This window comes from Neodiprion virginianus, chromosome 2 (genome assembly GCF_021901495.1).
Source record: "Neodiprion virginianus isolate iyNeoVirg1 chromosome 2, iyNeoVirg1.1, whole genome shotgun sequence".
NCBI lineage: Eukaryota > Metazoa > Arthropoda > Insecta > Hymenoptera > Diprionidae > Neodiprion > Neodiprion virginianus.
Window position 1 is genome coordinate 35,789,788 of NC_060878.1, and position 22,304 is coordinate 35,812,091.

At 44.6% G+C, this 22,304-nt stretch overlaps 1 protein-coding gene across 2 annotated transcripts; it reads left to right on the forward strand.

The window, feature by feature from the left end:
• The first annotated feature begins 15,061 nt into the window (after nucleotides 1-15,061).
• On the forward strand, nucleotides 15,062-21,651 carry LOC124297137 (LIM homeobox transcription factor 1-alpha). 2 transcript variants are annotated; one of them, XM_046747810.1, is made up of 7 exons: nucleotides 15,062-15,390; nucleotides 18,087-18,339; nucleotides 20,184-20,404; nucleotides 20,509-20,708; nucleotides 20,843-20,963; nucleotides 21,038-21,169; nucleotides 21,355-21,651. In XM_046747810.1, exons 2-7 carry the CDS (start codon nucleotides 18,131-18,133, stop codon nucleotides 21,555-21,557), a joined length of 1,086 nt encoding a protein of 361 aa, XP_046603766.1. In that variant the 5' UTR covers nucleotides 15,062-15,390; nucleotides 18,087-18,130; the 3' UTR covers nucleotides 21,558-21,651. The 2 variants fall into 2 exon arrangements, with proteins under 2 accessions (XP_046603766.1, XP_046603767.1); XM_046747811.1 differs by having other exon boundaries at nucleotides 20,222-20,404.
• Nucleotides 21,652-22,304: the final 653 nt, after the last annotated feature.

Below are 22,304 nucleotides of genomic sequence, written 5' to 3' on the forward strand. Positions count from 1 at the left end.
GGTCAATTTCAATGTGATGAAAAATGATATTACGTGTTATACAACTCTTTGGGTTTCTTGATCGTTGATTAATACACGTTGGGTGAGATTCGCCCTAAATATGCCCGAGGGATCGCATCGAATTAACGAGCTTGACTAAGCAGGCGTAGCATGTCAGTCCTGCATAGTTGGAGCCCCTCTGCCGTCGGTGCATAGAGACAAGCACGTGTTCCCCCTGAATACCTTACTTGCGCAAGAGAGAGAGAGCGGGGGCTGCAACCCCCTGCGAGCCAAACCCTGCTGTAGGTCATTGCCAAAGTTTCATGCCCAACTAGCCGTGTCATTGAGGGAACGAGCCGAGGGCGAATATGGTTTTGTTTGGTAAACAACGGAGACGAAGGATTCGCACAATAAGGGCATAACCGATTTTGCATTCTATGATTTTCAAAGTTACGGATACCAAAGCTCATCTCGTGTCTGCTATATGTGTCGTATTCGGTGAATTATTCAGCTTGAAATGGAAAGCTTGCAGTTTGTTTCATTCCTTATTTTTACCCCCTGAAATCGTGTGCTTCAACCTATGGTAGCTGAAAAAAAGCAAAGCCTTCTTCATTTTTCAACTTGCAATTTAATTAGACTGAATTTGAATAGTTGTATGAAATTTTCAAGGTTAGTCAGCTCGTTCAATTTTTCATCTTAGATTAAATTCCGTAGAAGAGATGAAAAAATCCACATTATCCGTAATTATTTTTATTCTACAATTTTTCGGTATTCAATGAATCAAATTTCCGTAAAAGCTAAGGCTTATGCTGATTTTTAACTCTTTTTAACAAATTTTCCTTCCCTCTTGCTTGTGTTCAAACCATACACCATGCAGTCGTGTAATAATACGAAGCTGTATCGTAAAACGAAAAAATATCGCACTGTCTACAAGTTCCGTAGTTTCGTTTTCGATGATAAATAATGTCAGAGCGAAAAAACATCAGCAGACTCGTCGCGTTTGAAGTTGCAGGTGGATAATTTTTCGCCAGCTCAATCCGCTGATAATATGAAATCCGGTAACTCAGTGGCGGCCCAAGAACCGGGCAATTAGTAAATTATCGGATTACACAGGGAAAAGAAAAAGGCCTGCACCCCAGTTCGGCCACCCTTAAATACGGGGACGCGTAAACACCGGCTTTCATACATTATACAAGCGACGAGCGCGACCGATGGACGGACGGCCGAATGGGCGAATGGTCGGATGGATAAAATATGGTCGGATGCTGCAGGTGCTCGCGTGGGGTGCAGCAGCCTCGTGAATGACGCCTTACCCGAGACGTGACGCTGATTTCGTCCGTGTAATTATGTCTCGTATATCGAACAACGTGCGGCAACTCCCGGTTACACCCTTTGGTCACGCTTCGAGGGGAATGTCCTGCGGGATGCGTGACGTCGAAGGCCGAATCCCGCGTCGAGACTGCAGGAGCACCTGATTTCACTCATTGTCGGATAGGAAAAACTCGACCGAAAGTTTTGTCCATAGCAAACACAGGCCTTGCGTATAAGGTATTCGGAGCAGAGGGGATCACGCTCGCTGCGCGTCGCCTCGATGGATGTGAATTTGATACGTCGATCACGCCCCGTGTGGGTTCCACGGCCTCTGCTTTATTACATCATGCAGGCAATCGGTATACACAAAGTTGCGGAAAACGCGACGGAGCGCAACCAATGGATAGGTTTTCGGAGGAAGCTGGATATCGAGGAAAACAGGCATGATTTCTTGCTTCCTGCATTCCCGACAAAGGGGCGAAAAATACATGGTAAAAGACGGTCGATTTGCATCTTGTATTGGAATCCGAGGTGGATGAACGCAGAAAGGAGTGTAGGTGGAGTTGGGATTATTCGAATTTCCAGGTGTAGCTTCTGGTTCAAAAACTCATTTCATAGCTCATTTAGGGTACCGAGTGCGCACGGTGCAAGCCACCAAACCACCGATGTTTTCAGGGTAATTATCAGATTTTTCAAATCCCCATTCGATCCTCAACCAAAAAGCAGCTTTAGACTTACCATGAGTCAGTCCTTGAACTTCCCGTTCTTACACTACAGGTTCCAAATTTATAGAGAAAAAAAAGAATTATATTCCATTCGAATTTCGAACTATAAATTTAGATTCCTGATTAATGCTTTTAAAGGACCTGGACCTGGACAGCCAGAACTACGGAGCGCTTGTCCTGGAGGTCAAGATCCACCAGGTGGAGGACCTGGACAGCCAGAACTACGGAAAATTAGTCCTGAAGATCAAAAGTCACTAGGTAGTGTACCTAGAGCGCAGAAACTACGGAGCGCTTGTTCTGGAAGTCGAGTTTCACCAGGTAGCGTACCTGGAGCGCAGAAACTACGGAGCGCTTGTTCTGGAGGTCGAGTTTCACCAGGTAGAGGACCTAGAACGCAGGAACCAGGAGCTAGAGAACCGGGTACTCGAAATTTGCGGAGCGCGATTCTCATACGTCCGCTCTACTGCGCGGTTGTTTCCAGACTGCGAAATTCGGCTAGCTGATTTTCGGCTATATAGATCGATGACGTAAACAGAAAAAAAATTTTGGGTGACGTCACCTTCTGAATATCCGAACATTGTGATTCGGGAGTCTTGAAATAAGAGAAATTTCAATATGTAGTACATCATCTCCGGTTACAAAGTACGCATCATGCACCTTATACTAAATGTAAGTCGCAAGCACTGACAACAAGCCTGTACATGTTATCATTGCGTGCCACGGTGGATTCATTCAACTTAAACCTATCGCATAATTGAACGCTCAGAAGTTAACAAGACGTAAAAATTCCTGCCGATCTACAGAGCGGAAGTTTTCCCCGTAGTTCGTTCCGTTCGCCGATCTTCCTCAGAGTTGCGAAGCGCCTATACCTACGTATATCGCGTCTTACGCAGGGAGCTTTCGATGGCGTTTAAACGCGCCTACGGGTTCAGCGTCAGGACGACGGTGTTTGAGGGAAAAAGAGGGCGCCGATTCGGCCCCAATGGAGGTACGATCCTGGCTGGAATTCCACGACCCAGGGGGCGGTTCCACCCCGATGCTCGACGCAGCGCTGCATTCCCGACAAAGTAGTCATCACGCATTCCTGGGGCGCAATCGACGTCCTCTTTCGCGCAACCCCGCGCCTCCTCGTCCTCGTTATCCTAGTCTTTATACGCGGCGAAAGGGCGAGGAGAGCGAACTGGCTCGTAGTCGCGATTCCTGAGAGCCTCTCCGTGCAGGTTCGAGGAGAGAGAGAACGTGTTATTGCCTTTTACGCTCGTCCCCGTTGCACCATCACAAAGGAAACGGCGCGAAACGGCCGAACGGTGACAACGGTGACAACGGAGGAAAGAGATATTATATTCAAGAAACGCGAAACTTATTGGCAGTTCATTGTTCCGCCGAACCGAGGAACACTCTAGCGGAAATATTTCCTCCTCAGACATCGACGACCACCACGTACCTTATAGTCGAGGAAAATTCAGAACGTCGTAAATTCTCTTCGCCACTTTTCACCCCTTCTTTCCCAACCTCTAGCCACGATCCTAAGGTTCTTCGATCTTCACTCTCTCTCGAAATTTTCCGACCAGAATTTTCATCTCTGTGGGCAGACCGTAGAAACGCGATTAAGGGCATGTCTCAACGGACTATGGTTTTTCAAAAACGCGGTATGGTTGTGGATGAAAGAAATTATTGGGCGATCGACATCCCAACATGGGTGATATGCCAATTAGAGAATCAAACTTGATCGAATTTGTTATTGTTTCGGCAAAGTATCGAATAGTTAAATGTGTGTCTCACGACACTCAAAATCGTCCTCATGCATGGACGTACACTCGCCGCTTGCCCGTGTCGCGACTCAAAACCTATCAGCTGTATCTCATGTATTGTCTACTGTCCCAAAATCATGTATGTGTGTAATCTATGTGTTCTCTCGCTCTGTAAATCATCACTCTCTGTAACGTTCTCTTGCGATACGGTCTGTATCGCCGCATCAGAATCAATAAAATAGTCGGTTACTGTTAATCATCATCTCTCTCCATCTCAACATCATTTCGTTTCATTTACACTCGTCCTCAATCACTAGTTCGCTGCATCCTACGTCGATGATCCATATCCTTTTGCCTTCTTTCTAAACAGTTATATACATACGATAATTGAGATGAGGAAGATGTGTTGGCTTCGTAATACAAAGTACCCAAAGTTCGATTTATTTGTAAAAATCGTATAAATTACGCACTGCTTTACTGTTTCTGCCTTTGATGGTCAATTAAACTGCTTCAGTCCCTACTCAATTACAAGGTCACTAGGCTAATTGAGTTACGCATTGGACAGTAGACATTGCTTCGTATAATCGTAATTATTTTGATCGACCGACTCGATTCGTAATGAGTGGATTGAGAAGCTTTTACTCCCACCTACTTGAATCTCGACAAAAAACAAAAAAAAAAATAAACACCAAGGAATCAATTGCTAAATCCAGATCAGGATTTCATTCAGAGATTCGATATTATTTTCCTTCAGCTGCAGTGCGTGTGCATGTTGAGTTCAACTGGATGAGTTAGAATTTAATAATCTGTTCATGTAATTTGAGTAATGATCGTATTAATTAATTATCGTAAATCAGAATTATGATCAATCAGCGCTAATTGTCTATGATGCATTGAAATAGACAGAACCAAGAGTTGGGGCGGGCAGTATATTTGTTTTATCCGAAACATCGGAAAGAAACAAAAACTAATAAAAGGTCATGAGGTTTGATCCTGATATCCCAATAATTGCATTCTCAGCAAAAGTATGAATGTCAGTGGAGTGATAACGTTGTTTTGCAAGAACTTGCAAGCACAGATACGCGAAAAAATAATCTGCAATGACGATGAGCAGAATTTTAAGCTGCACTTAACCAAATCCTCGGTCATTTGTTGTTGGACCTTGTTTTCGCTCAATTCGATTCTCACCGGCGGGATATCAGCTTGACAATAGGTGAAACATCGATAAGGGAGTACAGACTGTAGGCTTTGCGCACTGGCCATGGGGCATTCGCGTATATGGAGCGGTGGATACGCGCTGGTGTCGCCTTCGGATCAACGGTGAATTCAGCAGACTTCAAAGAGCGATTTTCCACCCGCTTAAACTCGGCGGCACGTGTCGTCGCGTGGCATCACTTGATTGTTCGCGGCAACTTCGGCCATAGACTTCGTGTTGCCCCGCCACGCGGAGGTGGGAATGGAAATTGAAACACGACGTCCCGAACGCTGACCCCCTTCACCGTAGGTGGAGTTCATCCTGATCTACGCGAAACGATCGACGTCCCTCTAAATGATGCTCCCCAGGAGGCCGATCTTACTCCACAGATTACGCCCTCCAATGATCTTATCAGGGATAAAATTATGTCACGTATTATGCGCGACGTTGCAGGATAATTTAAAACTTTATAGCCTGGAGCGCTCTGACCCACTTGGACTAACTTTCCTCAACTTGTTTCGAAAGTTTTATCACAAGTTTTTTTTTTCCTACGAGTATTGGTGTCTTCGATCGGTGAGAAAAAGGGCGATCATATTGCGAAAATATTCCGAAAAGTCAAGCAGTCATGTTCTGCTGGCCCTTGTCACATACGCGCAGATCCTTCCGCCGCGCAGTTTCGGTCCGTGTTTCTAATATTTACCGGAGCGTCGATCATCCGGCGAGAATGGAGGTTGAAGATTCGGTCCACACCCCCGGGGTACAATAAACCAGGAGCGTGCTCTTCGGCAAACGCCTTCAGGGTATCAGGAACGCTGGGGAATGGTGAACGGCGAAGGACTGGTGGTTGATTCTTCACGCAGCTCAAGGATTCGGGAGTTTCGTAGGTGAGCTTTTCGTCCGATAATTCCAAGTTTTCGGAGCTTCTGAGACAACTCAACAGACGCATCGATCTACACGGTTGTAGAATAACGCGATACACAGCTCTGTTTACTCTGCGAGGCGTTCCCAGGCTTTTCCTTGCGTATTGCAGCGAGGTTCGCGGCTTTGTTTCGTTGACGCCGATTCTCAGTATCCGGAAATTCAGTCGTTTGGTAAATATTGTACCGCGGACCATGGCCTGCCACCAGTTCCAACTCGTCGGCGTAGGCATCAGCCACTCCAGTCACACAAACGCTGCTCGGACCCACCACCACTACCACCACTACGATCGTCGTAGGGTGCAGGGTGCAGGGCTGCTAGCATATTGACAGAGGCCACGTGGCGCCTGCGGAGGCCCGACGTCGGCGCGAATCCCGCCTGGGAAAACTGCGAATCGAGCTGCAACATACGTTGGCAACAAAAGCCCGAACGGCATCCATGATGCAGTATCTCGGTACCGGCGTTTAGGTGGTCGATCAAAGGGAACGAACGATTTCGGACCGTCGCCGAATGAGCATCCAGTATTTTGTTTAACTCTGGGCACGTTTCTGTGCAGTCGTCATTGGGACCCGATAAGTTTCGGAACGGTCCTTTTGGTCTTTCGTGCCTCGAGGCTTGCCTAACAGCCGTGAAAAATAAGCATGGTTGTAGTATATATGGCAGTAGATTGGACTTTGGACGTTTGCGAACAGCGCGTAACGGGAAAACCACAGCCGGAAATCGCGTTGAACTTCGTGTTGCACAGTTTTTCAGGTTCTAGAATTGGTAATGTTTTCAAAGCTTCAATTGTTCGAAACCATCAAAATCTCTGAACGATACATTGGAACTCATACTACGACTTTGAAATTTCGTGTTTCTTCAGGAGAGATTCTCCGATTCTAGTCTTTTGAACAAAAACTTTGAGAGGTGAGCAGGTATGAGATTTGCACAAACATAATTAATGCGCGTTCTAGCAGCTTTCATGCTTTCCTTGGCACGCGACTAGAGGCAGTCACGCCTTCCCTTGCCCGCATAAATAATTAAGGGCTATTTAGGCCCGAGCTCGGGTTATAAATGCGTGGCAGTCGGTGCTTCGCAGGGCCCTGCCAGTTAGAGAATTCGCTTGCGCGAATATACCGGTGGGAACTCCTATTATGTCCAAGTCCGTATCGGAGTGACTGAACGAGGAATGAAAATGGGCGTTGTCCGCGTGCTGCAGTTTCACTTCATGAAATATACGTCCGCCTGCCTTCGGTCGTTTGACATAATGGAGCAGCCATGCTTGCGCGCACCGCACGAATGTCATATAAGTTATATCTTTATTTGTTTGAGGCCGGATTTGGCCGCGTGTCGTGGTCTGCGGTCTCCCGCACAACCCGGCTTCCTGTATATCGCTATTACTGATTTTAATACCATTAGAGTCGCCGGTTAACGAGGCCCCGAATTAAACGTGCTCATTGCTAGTCAGGATCGAATCCCTGAATGACGGTATAAATGTTTTTTAATGCAAATATGTTCAACACAGGGTCGAAGTTTGCGAATTACTCCCCGCGTATATTATACGTATTAAACGATCGAGCTTCCATTTGCTTTAACTCGCGAAAATTTTCGCTATTGCGAACAACCATGACTCTCCAAGTTGTCTTACACGTTCCAGCTGCTGCTCCTCGTAGGTACTATAAAATTTTTCGAAGTATTAGCGAATCTTTTTTCAACTCTCTTTGCGTGACTTCCAAGGTTGTTTACCACCTTGATCCTGGCAATTAAGTAAAGCCGATAGTATTTATGAACTAAAGTTTATAAATATCTCGGACGGGGATTTTGATAGTCTGGGGACGCGTGCCTCCGTGTGTACCCCATGCAGCGGGAGGAATCGGTCGGCCCAGAAGGATGCGGAGGTCGCGTGCTGGTCGCGTGTCGGAGATTACTAATTGTGACCCGCCCCGGTACCGATCATAATATCCAGAACCCACTGGCTACTGCATATACGTAGATAGATACAGTTAATATCTTGCTCGGCAAACATCACCAGATTCGCAGCTTACCCCGTATGAATAAGTTACGTTCTACGTAGGCGGATAGGGCGCTGCAATGCTGCACCACCTATTTGATTTTCACACATTTTCTCCGAGGACCACTGAATATTAACCAAATCCTGCATCTCTGTAATGCTTCAGTGGGGGTCGATTGTTTGTGGGCTGTATCTTCTGAAAATGTGATTACAGTGAAATTCAGCCACGCGCAATCGTTTTCTAACCAAGAACTACGTCTGTACGCAGTTAGAAAATGAAAAATACCCTGAGGGGTTAGACTTGGTTTTTATTGGATCTCTGGGTTCAAAAATTTTTCGTCTCAAAACCGATTTGTATGAGCGTTTTTTCATTAATTGGACTTTCAGAAAGTGAGAATAAGACCATCAAGAACATCGTGTAATCAATGGCTAAAAAAATCAATTGAGCTATCTTATTTTTTTGATTGTAATTTTTCAAAAAAGTGTAGCAATGACTTGGAACTGGTGGCATTTTATTTTCTCTGGAAAAATACGCTTATACATTCAACATTTATGTCATGCGGATTATTCATAAAATTGTGAAATGAGAGATATTGCGTTAATTCCTTGCAAATGTTGTATTTGAGCGCGCTTTCGAAACTCTCTTTTGAACACGCGTAATATACAGTATTTAGTTGTTTGCAAACCAGCCGGATGGGAAATTCGTGCAATAAATGAAACGAAGCTCGAAGAATTGTTTTTTGGTCGAGAATTCCGCGGGAATATTGTAGCGCGATATACCGTTACCGGTATATCCATACTTTTCGATATTTATTCGCGTTGAAAAGGGGGAGCAGCGAAAGCTCTCAACGGGGCTCCACCGCTAATTGGAAACATATTTTTTCTATTTCCTGGTAAAACTTCCCCCCTTCGGTCCCCGGTGTCGAAGCCGAAGTCGTATCATAACGGCCTCCCCATAAACACCCACCCCTTAATCGTATTTCGATCCGCGAAATGGTCCGCAATATCGGAGGCCAACGCGCCCGAGTTGTAAATATGAAGAAAAATAAATAAAAATGATAAACCTGAACTGCGTACCGCACCCTTAAAATTTGTACTTTTGTGCTTGCGGGTGGTCGGAGTCCGCTTTATATATTTTACCCCACGTGTCGTTGTGGATCCTTTCTTTCATGCACCGTACACGCGATTACAACAACCTTTGCTTAGCCGGCTTTTGCATTTTCAAATGAACGAACGAAAAGGCTCATCTTTTGTTTCACGTTCAGAGGCCGTCCATTCGCTTGCCTAATTGACCGCTTTACATGTGCTTAGTAATAAGGGGAGATTTCGCCTACGTATCACGCGCGGTTAATAAGCGCTCTGTTTCCAAGTTTAGTCCGGCTAAAATAATGAAAATTACAATCGCGTCTTTTGCGAGGGAAGAAGATCGCACGTCTTATCCTCGATTTGGTCAATTGTGTATAGGAAACGTGTTTTTGGACAGATTTTCGGTGCGAAGTACAACCGCACCTGACTAATTAGCTGCCCGATGTTACGATATCTGGAAAGTGACGAATACTGACACGCGGAGATAAGGGAATAGCGTAAATACAGGCTTAGGTTCTCAGGGAATGAAATAAAACAATATCACTCGTTATCACCTCCGACTCCAGCATATGTTCCTAGGGGCCAATATCGTTCAAGATTAATAAAACATTAATGAAAAATTTCAAGAGGCTGCTGTACAAGCTAGGCAACAGCTACGCAAATATACAAATAGATTTGTACTATCAAATTGTGATAACGTGTGAGAATTGAAACGTGGAACTGAGACCATGGAATTACGATTCTTCGAACAAGCGCGTTCAATGCGAAAAATGAAATATAAAAATCAGAAAATGAAGCGGTATCATATATTATAATTATAAAAGCGTTACAACAACCGGCGCGCCAGCTTTTTTCACCGATAATTATTTTACGACTCATTGCCGGTATTATTATTTGTTGATTGTATTATAATTGTATTTTTGATTATTGTTTGGATACACGTTGCATCGGTTTAGGTTTCTCAATTGTCACCATACCAGCAAAATATTTTCTTTCAACCGAACAACCGCGGTACTAATTTTCAATAAATTACTGCGAAGTCATCGACCTCCGCTGTTATATAGACGCTGAATTCTCTCCACAGATATTCTTACTTGCAATTTCCATGAAAAGTTGATTAAGCCAGTTCGGTGATATCGACTTAATTACTCCTCTTCGAAGAATAATATAAAAATTTTGCAAATACATTTATCGTACGCTAATAACAGACTTTGCAATAAGAAGCCCCGCACCTGGCACAAAGATTTTTGAATTCATGTATTTCATACCCACATTTAATTAACAACAAACAACTTTCCTAAAGTAAAGAAAGTTCAAATCTACTATTGAAAATATTGCCGAATACAATTTTAATCAAGACAAAAAAATATTTCCCAAATTTTCTCCTAATCTTTCCAACCAGCATGTCTCCTTTTTAATCAATTCTCACACGTGGATCGTATAATAAGTATCGTCAGTGTACTCTTGCAGTATAGGAATCTCGCACTTTTGTAACGCGAAGAAGTCCTCACTTACACACGTTCGGTAACTCCCAGCCTGTATGGTATATACCCTCTTCGTATATACGAACATAAATACATACATACACGCAGTACACGCACGCGACGTTTAATACCAGAGCTTGACTGCTTCGCTCTGCAGGGGTAGGTATATTGGCACCCTCCGCTAAGCCCATGTTGATCCCTGCGCCGCGATGGGGTCTATATATGCGCAGAGACGATCTTGGGCTTGTCTCTTTTTGGAAGGGGTATATAATGCAGCTTTTTCGACCGTAGTGAATTTAACCCGAAAAAAGCTATGTGTCGTTGAAAGAATTAATGCTGGAAAGAAAGACGGCGATATTATTTGTCGCCTTTATCTTTCCCTTTGCATCAATGAGCTCGATACCCGGTTGATATCCCGATGTAAAACTGTCGGCTTAATTAAATCTTTAATAATCGGCGTAAATCTTCTGCACTGGATAATCTCATTTTTAGCAATGCAAATATCTATACCGCGATGATTATATACAGGGACAATCTCTCTTTATTTCAGATTCGCGGAATTAACCACCGCGGACTAATTGCTCGCTGCAGTAGAAGTTACGCGGATCTCTGAGTCGAAGTCTATAAACCGTGAACTTAATTCTGGGCACAATTTTCCCGTGCGAATAACTGCATACCTCATCAAGATGTGACGAAAATCGCAACATCGTTCATTAATTTTCGGATCGTGCGTGAATAAAATCGGCGTCGAAGGTTGTTGCAGAGCTTGCAGGTCGAGCCCGGCATCACAAACCGTCGAATGAAAGCTCTGGCATGGGGTGAGTTTTCGGGATACTATATAGATATCGGCGATAGTTGATGAACTAAACTCCCCTCGTCAGCCATCTTGGAAGGTAAGTTTTCGCCTCCGCGCGATCTCTCCTTGTGCAGAGGCCTCCTCGCCTCGCCTCGCTGTAGCACCGCGGGAGCACGAGGCCCTCATACTACGGAAAAGCCCCTCTTCTACCCCCCGGCTATTGACGGGAGTTTTAATAAAACTTCCCCCACCATGGCGACCGTCCGTCGCCAAGAGGGAGCGACGGGGATGGGCCTCCGAAGATATTGGCCGAAGCAAAGATCCTGGGGGTGAAAGGCACCGCGTGGCCGGAGCATGAAAGGATTCTATCAGAGGCGGTCGGTCCGGAGTCGAGATTCGGACGAGGCAAATCGCCCTGCCTTCATCTCGTATCCCGGAAGGCAGATCTATCCTCGGGACGCGGAGGTCTCGAAATTTCCTTCGTCCGACGAAGCTCAGAGCTTTTAATGAAAAACCTGCGGGCATTTTCGTTGATTCGTCCATATGAATTATCAATAATCTCGAATCAGGGTAAGTTGGACATTAATGAAACGGTGTCGGGATCTGCAGTGGTGTGAAGTTGGCTGGACAGTCCGTTAATCTTTATATTACGACCATGAGATTCTTGAGGTGAAACTGTACCGTCATCGAGTTACTTGCAGATTGTTCCTCACTGTGGAAAAAAGTATAAAAGTGAATGGAAGTTAAGATCCACTCGTGCCCATCTGCGGGCACCCGTTCAGATTTATTTTTCTATCTCTTTTTTTTTTTATTGTTCTTTCAATCCTTATCCTCTCTGTCTCCCTACGAGCAATATCCAACGATCCGAGAACACAAATAACAGCAATAGACGGATTAAAACGGTTTGTGGTCAAATATAGAGGCGGCCGCAATCGACAATCGAATGCTAGAAATGGCAGATCACTCGTGTATGCAAACACTTTGTGTTCGGGACTACTTCAGAACCCATCGCACTCTGCCCTTCACCGCTCCGTCCTCGTCCCGTAGGGTGGCTAGGTAGGATAGGTACTCGTTGTCTGTAAGGGATCAACCACGCGTCTAATTCCTGCCTTCGGTAGCTCTACACAATGTTCCCGTGCGGTGGTGATGCGCCTCAGCGGATGATCTTAAATCGTGAGGTGCGTTTTACCATGAATGAGGAATGGGTTGGGACCCCCAAAGCTCCTTCTTCTATCAAAACTCACATCTTCTAGTGTTCAAAAGATCTTGATGTACGAGGCTGGGTTTTCCCCAACCACAGTTTTATTTATAAGTAATATGCGGTAAGATTACGCGATAGAAATTTGAAGAAGATGCTGAAGATGCAGAACGATGTCACGACTGATCGGCGACATAGAAACGAAACAAGTTTTCCTGTTCATCAGAGATTCACAAGACACACGTTTCTTTCCTCTTCAGAAAGTCGCTCGAATTGCGTTACTTTTATTTATTCCTTGCATACCTACTACACGAAACTCTCACCTTAAAATGTATGAGAAATTCCGTGTAGGCTTTTTTTTTCTTCTTCGTCTCAGCTGAACCGAAGCAGCATCAGGTTCTTGGCAGTCGTCCAGGATCCCCGTAGCTGATTAAGCTTGTAAACTTTTTATTGCCGTTGTACAAATTTATTCCCGCCTGTATACGATATGAGTAAAGAATAAAATTGCGTTGGAAGATGATGAAAAACAATTTTGCAATCAACTTTGTCATACACTGCAGGTGAATAAAATTCCAAACATTTTTTCATTTCATCCACGTATTAACGTACTTCAATCGAAAGTCCTCTCGCACTGTCTCCGACTCTCTTTGTCTTCTCTTTAGCCATTCCGCTTCCCTCAGACCCAGTTGTATAAAAACTGACCCCAAGTCGCGGTCCCGAGTTTCTCGAACCCTTATTATAAATATCCCGCGGAATCTTATGCGGATTCTTGGATTCTCGGCTATTTCACCCTGCAACCTCCCGGACCGCACGGAAATCCCGCACCTACGCGTGTCCGTATCTTTACACACAGGCGCAGATAGTTCCTACGCTCTTCTCCCAGCATCGCTCGGTCTGGGTATATTGCCTGCAGAGGTGGCCTCGCAATATCGGCTGAGCGAGGGTAGGCCGACACAATGGGTGATGCCAGCCAGGATCGCGAGTCAGAATCGTCCTTCGGGGAGGCCTGCTGTCTCCGGTACATGCTCGGTATACGTTAACCCATGTGCTCCGAGTACATGGGCGCATTCCGCACATAGGCGTCCATCTATATATCTATAGATAGCCGTGCAAAATGTATCCCAGCGCCATGTGTGGGGGTGGAAACTGCACCAATACCGGGTTTACGAGTTGGATGTATAACCTGGAGCTCGATGCAGTCGGGATTTGAATGATCTGCTTGCACTGTCGGCAAGAAATTCGTCCCGTAACGACCGCTCGTTCCCGTTGTTTGTCTCCGGGGGTGAAGTCGATCATTGTCGCCTTGTCCCTTTATCGTCGATTCGAACAACAAGATTGGCGGCTACGCGTTGACCGTACGAGCTTGTGTTATTCGGGGCATCGAGTTTTGAGTTTGAAGGCTTAGGTTCGGGACTATCGGCAAGAGGGAGGAGATATGGGGTGTTGCCGGAGAAAGGAAACGTTTATCTAAAAACAATATCCCCCATTGTTCTCGACTTCGCTATTAAATGTCTCACAAAGCTTCAAAGTTTAAAACCGATGGAGCCTTTCGCTATACCGGAATATCGGTTTTGACTGCTGCTTTAATGGTCTTGGTCACAGGTGGAATTATAGTATAGACTTTACGGTTAACGGTTTTTTTTATTCAAATTCAACATTGCATCCGAATAATTATGCAGGATCGGCAATTGGCGAGATTCGTCATTTTTTGCATTATATAAAGGTGAACGAATTGCGCGTCATATATTCAAGTTGGTATAACATTGGACGGCGATATTGCTGCTCGGGATAATTTTAATATTTAACTTGAAAAATTTATTCAGTGTAAATAACTCTGGTAATGGCATATTAAGTATTTGGATTTGAAAGTAACGTTTTACAGATTCAAAAGAGATTACAACTCTTGCCCGAGGCACCGTTGATATAAATTTGCATAAAGGAAGGGTGTAGCCGAAATATTCGCGATTCTTTAAATCTTGGAGAATAATTTAACTTTTTCAACGTTTAAATACTAATTCGATGCAATATAAGTTATTACCAAATATAAATTTTAAAGCTGTAGAATACCTTGACAAGTAACCAATGCCAAACAATACTAGTTCACTTCCGTAGCTACTGCACTAACTATGTCGTAAGAGAAAGTAACAAAATCCAATCAACATTTCTAAAAAACGTCAACGATCCGAATTCGCGTTCATATCAAGCGATGAAACGAAACCCACGTTATTACAACGATTTGCACATTTGCAATACAAGCGTTCGTTGATATTCAATATCTGCATACATAATGTTCACAAAAAATGAAAATAAAAAAAATCCCGAGTAAGGGACGAAGCTCCAAAGCGTCAGAGTATTCGAAAAAATGGTTGATAACTTATATTTCGTATCGAAACTACTTAAAGATACGAAAGCAAAGGCGAGTTTCACGCTCGCTAAGTTATCATAACTGCGACGATATCCGTGGAGGATCGCGAGGCGAGTATCAGGCTTCTTCATCGGCGGTTTGAGAACCCCTCGATAAGTCGGCAGGGCGCCTGTCCGCGAATCGAGGGTGGCTTTGGAGGCGGAGCCGAGCCGCGTCTCGCATGGCTCCGTCGGCGACCTCTCCTCCTGGAACAATAACCCAGGGCCAAGCCTAGCTCGCCTCTGCCCTGCCGCGGTGTCCGCGACTTCAGGATAGTGGAGAAATCCCATAACCCAACCAGTTCTAAGCCTTCTTATACCGAAAATAGCCCTCGGCCTTACCTGTGGCCTGCAATATTCCGACCTACACGCGCCTCGTACCCGCGGTTATACCCCCGAACAGTTTTTGCCCGCGAATCCAGTCACGTCGTCTCAGAGTCGCGGCTCCACTTCGCGCCTCCAGGACGACAGCGATTTTGTGGAATCATAAGGAATCCTCGCCCGTCCGATTGGTTCGCCGTCTGTGATCGCCGCTTTGGATAAACTGTCGCAAGGTAATTGACCGCACGATTAGTTTTACTTCTCAATTTTATGCATGGTACGATAATCCTGTCGTAACAATTTGCGTATGGTGAAATAAGGGAGAGGCAAGAAGGTCCAAGTTTAGCCGTTCGATTCGAGACAGATTTCAAAGACAGTAATTCGTGCAGGGACGTCCCTTCCTCGAGAAGGATGGTCGGGCGACTGGTGAAAGGCGTCGAAACAGAAAAGTGTAATTCGTGTTTCAATCACCGATACGTCATCAGTCCATAAATTTCTGGTCCCCTGAGGCCTCCGTGTTTCCACCACAAGAAGGGAGTAAGCAGAGAGCGGGTTGTGGGTCCACCCTCCACCCCGACTCGTGTCCCGTTTCCTTCCAGCCTTCACGACCTGCCGACGGACGCTGTTGTAACAACTGCGGCGTCTTCCTAGGTCGCCTGCATTCCCCAGGTCTTGGTTTTCAAAAATAGTCACATCGTTTTACACAAATTCATTCGTTAGCACGAACCCGCGTTTCCCTCCGTGTCTGACGACCAGCTTTCCTTCCTGATCGAACTTTTTCCAATTTTGTTCTCATTTGTTACACGTTTCGTTTCTCTATTGCCGTCGGAAGCTTGATGCGAATTGTTTCTTTCTAATATCGTATTAGGAATTTTCTTGATACCGGTACCTGAATTGAATTGTCGGAATATGTGAGAGATATGTAAAGAAATTACTCTACTTGTACAAAATTGTCGAACGGTGTACGTAATTTTTTTGTAAAATGGAATGCAAGTGGAAATTTGTAAACTTGGATTAGAATGCCGGAATGTTGCACTGAAATTTTCAAAAAGTTACGCGTACATACTTTTGTTATTCTCTGTTCATATAACGCATGAAAGAATTCAAGTGACAGAAGAACGTAAGATTTTTTCGGTGCGATTCTATTTTTCAAACCTGCATGATTATTAAATATTTACTGCTGTAGTCATGTACACTATTTTAAAATAACACTTAAATGTCATCTCAATCAAGCACCACACCGCCATGTTTTCGTTAGAGGATATTTTTCAATACACTTTTCGTATTTATTAAATTTCCCTGACATTTGTCGTGAGCTACTCTGAAAAAAGAACATCTTTGACGAATTTGAGGTATTTTATTTGAATTATTTTTTGAAATTTTTGTTCGTTGATTCGATACTTCTGAAAATTTCATAATTATAATTTCTCTACTTTTGTTTTTTCTCGTTTTTATAACACTACCGTATACCTGGTTCTTAGCTATAGGGTTTCCCTCTCGGTGAAGTAAATAAACAATAACACGGTATCACCGTTATTCATTAAAATTTTTCCCATGCAATTAAGTAAGATAAGACAATACTGCCCATAAAAAAGTTCCACGTAAAAAATAACAAATGATCAAAACACCTGTTGGAAATTTTCAATGCAGTGTCAATCAATAGAAGGATAAATCTTAGATCATTCAGAGTTATCGATTACCAGATTAGAAATCAAAATAGTTTAAAAGAATAACACCGATTCGTAATGGAAAATTGTATAACATTGTAAAATGGTACAATTCCGATCAACAGTGAAGTAAAACACACGAAATGATATAATATATATAATAATGATGTCGGATGACCGAAGTCAACGAAAAGAATCATCTCACGTAGAAAGTGTTTCACACTTAGCATACTTAGTTTATATCATCAGACAATTTTCACCTCACACCGTACAACAAGTGTGAGTGAAAACGGCGCGTCATAGAATTACTCCGCACATACCTGACGCACCCTGAGCCCCGAGGTCACCCGCGTAATCGGGATTGAGATCAACCTGTTACGCTGAGGGAGGATCGATAACCGGGTGATTTAAGAGCGGAGATATCGTAGGCATAGGTACGGGCGAGTAGAATAGGCGACACCGACACCGACGGCAAGGGCGAGCGACACCCCGTCCGGGTGTAAAATCCGGTCCGATCTCGATTTCATAATCGGTCCATGTAATCGGCTTTGAATGCCACCCAAACAAGATCAGCCCTCGGCAGCGCCGGGATCAGGGTGCGGAACAATTAATCTAGGCGACGACTTCGCGTCCTCCGTTCCCCGGGCCCTTCCTGGGGGTTCGCCTCGCGGCACTCGGGGTTGTTGGGGTCGTCAGGGCGATCGGGGAGGTCGGGCAGCTGCCGGCGGACACCGGCTGCTGGCACAATAACGCTTCTATGCACCGACCAGGGGAGCTTTGCCTCCAAGATGACGACCCACGGTCTTCGCTCTCCTCGCGGTGAGGCGTCAGCTTGTCGCGATCATGAGGGAGAACGGGGGAGAGCACGTCCAAATGGAACATCCCGTTTTTACACTTTTCCCCAGATCCGACTGCCCGAAATTCACCGGAATTGTTTTCATTCTTACGTATATACAGAATTCTCTAGTGTTTTAGTTACATGCGCATATTTCAAGCAACAGTTTAGACACTTTTCAAAATTCGACACCGGTTATACCCAGGAATGATGTTTACCCTTTTGCATCGGTAAAAGATATTGTTATTATCGGTGCAACGTGTTGAGCATCGCTTCATTAAAAAGTTTATAACTTTTACGACAAGCATGGTTGATCAAGCTGGACCAGATCTTAGCTGAAAGATCACAAACGAATTGGCACAATCGAAAAGTGAGCCTTGACCGAACTACGATCATTTGAGTAAGATTGAAAAATTGGATTTTACAGGACGCGGTTGAGCGGGGGTTGGTTCGAAGGGCATAAGGAAGTGGATGGCCCTGCTTGATCCCGCGAGTCTAGGTATGGGAGCGATGGCGATTTGCGCGGCCTGCGGTCGTGGGATTGCTGACAGGTACGTGATGAGAGTAATCGAGAGGAGTTACCACGAGGACTGCCTTTCCTGCGCAGCCTGCGCCTCGCCCTTGGCTCACTCCTGCTTCACCCGCGACCACAAGCTCTACTGCAGGGCGGATTACGACAGGTACAACATATGGATAGCAATGTTCCTCGACGTTGAAGAGAGTAAGGTGGCGTTAAATTTCGTACAGGCCTTACGATTTTTCGGACAAGGGATAAAAAGAGGGAGGGAGAGACTGGGGAGATGAGCGGGGAAAGATGCGAATCATGAAGTGCGTGCGGAGATTTTCTCGCGCTGTGCGTGTATAGAAATCGCATTGGCAGGAAATCCGGAAAATCGTTTTCCGATACCGACAAATTCTCATGGTATCGTTTCTCTGGAATACGGGCTTCTCGCCACCGCACTACCGCCGCAACTCTCCACGGGAGTTGGAACGCGCGGAAGCCTAATGTCCAATAAATTGATATAAATACGACACCCCTTATAAGGGGTTTCACCGTCGGCAGGATATTGGGGTGGGGAATATATTAATACATTACTCTAGGGCTCGAAGCACGTGCGACTCCCGCTTCTCTTCTCCTCCTCTCTCTCTCTCTTTCTCTGTCTCCTCTTGGCATTTTCGAGCAGCTAGAAAGGGAGCCTTGCCCACCCATCGACTCACCCTTATACTATCGGACGTCTCAAAGCTCGGGATTCATCCGAAAATATGCTTTATCAATATAGCCACGATCTCTTGAAATAAAAACAAAAAAGATTACTCGATCGGACGACGGCATGAATTTGAATAATCTGGACCAATTTATTTAAAATCAAACTTGAAACTAAACGTTCTGAGATTCCTGTACGAAATATCTTTAACTTTACGATTTTGTGAAAAAATTCTAGTAATATGCTCATGGAATATTTTTCTCCTCCAGTTTTCAATTTATTTTACAGGGATTTTGATCTTCTGAATTCATTTGCTCGTAACGTTATTCTTTGCTTCCATGTACCCGGACTACGTTAAAACGTGCTGAATTAAAAATAAAATATGATGATTAGCTTGTCGGAACTTTTGTTTCCAGAGAATTATAAGTTTTTCTTAAATTCCGTCGTAATTTTGCGCAAAGTTCTGAACCAAATGGACCCGGCAATTATTATTATTCGTTTTGACGACGAATAGTACAGGGAATAAAAATCGCAAGGTGGGTAAAGAAGATTTCTTGCCGGTAGATCAACCTTTAAAACACCCCGTACGGGCGACCGCGCGTACAGGGGTTCAGGGGGTGGTTTTTGCCGAGGAGCGTAGACCTCCACCCTGCGATATATTTCGGGCATATTTTCGGTGGTATGCGCCCAGGCGAGCCCCCCTCTGGTTCGACACGTGCATCTTGCTTATTAGACGGGGGTAGACGGCCCCCTTTGTTTGACCGACACCCCAGTTTAGTCGGTCGACGTGTCATCGATACAAAGTCCTTTATATTGAATCCGACAAACGGGGAGCTGAGCTGTACTTTTGACTGACAAACATCGCGTCGGTGTGAGTGCGCATTTCTCCGTTTTCATGTACCATGCGGACAGAGACGACGCCACGAAGCGTTTATCTCTCTCTATGATATAACAACATCGGTGGTGGATGAGAGGGCTACAGGTGTCCGGCGTTATCGCCGATTCAGATAACCCGATAGCACCGAGTCGAATAAAAGTAGCATTCCTCTTATCGTTCGTATTACACCGTGTTTGTCTGGTATTTAAGCTTGCTTCGGCACCCTTATCTCTGTCCCTCTATGGTCTCGCGACATCTATAAGCCACCGATAAAAAAACACGCAGTTCATTGGCTCCAGCGTGAACTGCGAATTGAAAATCGTCAGCCAACTCCTGTCGCAAGTTCCTTCGGTTATTTAAGCCTACCAGCCGCGATATCACGAGATTCAGCTCATGAGGCGATCGAGGCTTTCGTGTAACAAGGATGTTTCAATTCCGACAGAATTTATGGTCACAAATGTCTGGGTTGTGGTCTCACAGTGGCTGCCGAAGAATTGGTCATGAGGGCTGGCGAGGAGGGCGCCTTTCACCTAAGATGTTTCGTCTGCGTTGTCTGCGGCTCCCGCCTTCAAAAAGGCGACCAATTTGTCCTGAAACAAGGCCAGTTATTCTGTAGAGCTGACTACGAAAAGGAAGTTGAGATGATGCAGGGTTACACGCAGCGTAAGTTTTTATACTGATCGTTCAAGCACGCAGCATATCTTTCTAGTATGTATGGATATTGGAATCTAGAAAAAGAATCTAAGCTTTCAATCCTGAATTTTCAGTCGGGGATTTCGGCTCTGACGAACTCGCGACGATCGCCAAATCCCAGGATGGAAGACGAGGACCGAAACGACCACGCACTATCCTCACCACGCAGCAGAGAAGAGCGTTCAAGGCCTCCTTCGAAGTCAGTCCGAAGCCCTGTCGCAAGGTGCGCGAAAACCTTGCCAAGGAAACTGGGCTCAGCGTGAGAATAGTCCAGGTGAGGAATCGATGCCATTGATGACGGTTTGTTTCCTCAATTATCTCCATGATTGAGGTATCAGCATGCATGTGTTACGAATACGAATACACAGGCGAGCAGTAACGGATTCAATCAATTAACGCATGGTCAAGGTATGGTTCCAAAATCAGAGGGCAAAGATCAAAAAGATCCAGAAGAAGCAGAGACAGGAGGGTAAGACGGACAAGGAAATGGATGCGGCTAACAAGAAGATATCGAAGGAAGAAGAGCACAGTAAGTTCTTGCTCCGTGAAATCTTTGCCTAAATTAAACTTCAACAAACTCACATATTTACATCGTCACTTCAGACAGCTGCAGCGACGTGGAGACCGGCACAGCCGAGTACCTTAGATCCGCCGAGGATCACTTTTTGCCCGTCAAAGAAGAAGTTGACCCCGACGACGTCTTCTTCAACCAGCAACATCACTCCGAGTATCCAGGTGAGGATTCTTCTCTGCAGTAAAAGGTATCCAATTAAGCCTAGACGTTTCAATATTTCCGTAACGATAAACGATGAATGCCTGAGAAGAGTGTCACAGAATTTTTTTCACTGTCACCTGGGATGTGAACCGAAGTACGTTATTCGGCGGATTCTGCTTTCTGATACGATGATCCGGTTTTTCAGGGGCGGATGAGAAGATCAACCACCTGAGGCTCATGCCGTACCCAACGCTGCCTCCGTATCATCCTAGCGGAGCACCTGAACGAAGTTTGTCATATTCATCACCGCTGCAAGGTGGTCCAGGTATTGGTCTCAACCCCATCGACAGGCTGTACTCGATGCACACGAGCTACTTTTGCGAAGAAGATAACGGTATTACGGAATGAACGTGAGTTGGTTGCAGTGAACTGACGAACGATCGTACATTACGGTTTCGTAACTATAAATGGAAAACGTGACAAATTTTGATTATACGCTTTGTATGGAGTATTACATTATATATGTAGAAATATATTTTATTGTTTTTCGTCACGACTTTAAACTCATTTACCCGCTGAAAATATGCGTCCCTTATCAACTAAGTCGGTGTTGGTAGCAGCAACTTTCGAAGCTGCAATCGTTAAGTTTTATGTAGCTCGTTTCGTTATGAGAATGAAAAACTGTCGTCTCAATTCGGAATAAATCGATTCATTGAAATTTTCTAACAATAAAATGTATAAAAGTGATCAAAGTATAGAGGATTAAAACATTTCAAGAGTGTTAAATTCTTACAAAGGCGAATAGCACTTGCATCGTAATTTTTTCGCGTCTGTACATTGAACTTTATCTTGAAACAATTAGCTCTTTCGATACATACTTGTAACTATCAACAAAATATTATACCAAAATTAATATTCAGCACTTACGATTATGGCGATATTAAAAATTGGCTATTTTTAAGCAGCATGTAACTAATCGATGGTAGTGTCTGACGGTATATTGAATTTACTACTGGAACTGAGTTATCGTCAGCTGTTTTAAGCACGCGACTGGTTGAACCCCAATTGTCGGTAAGTTAGGCTTAGGGGTAGTTTTATGGAATGTCGATAAAGGGCAAAGCGGAATATTCAAGGCCATTCGATGGTATATTTTGC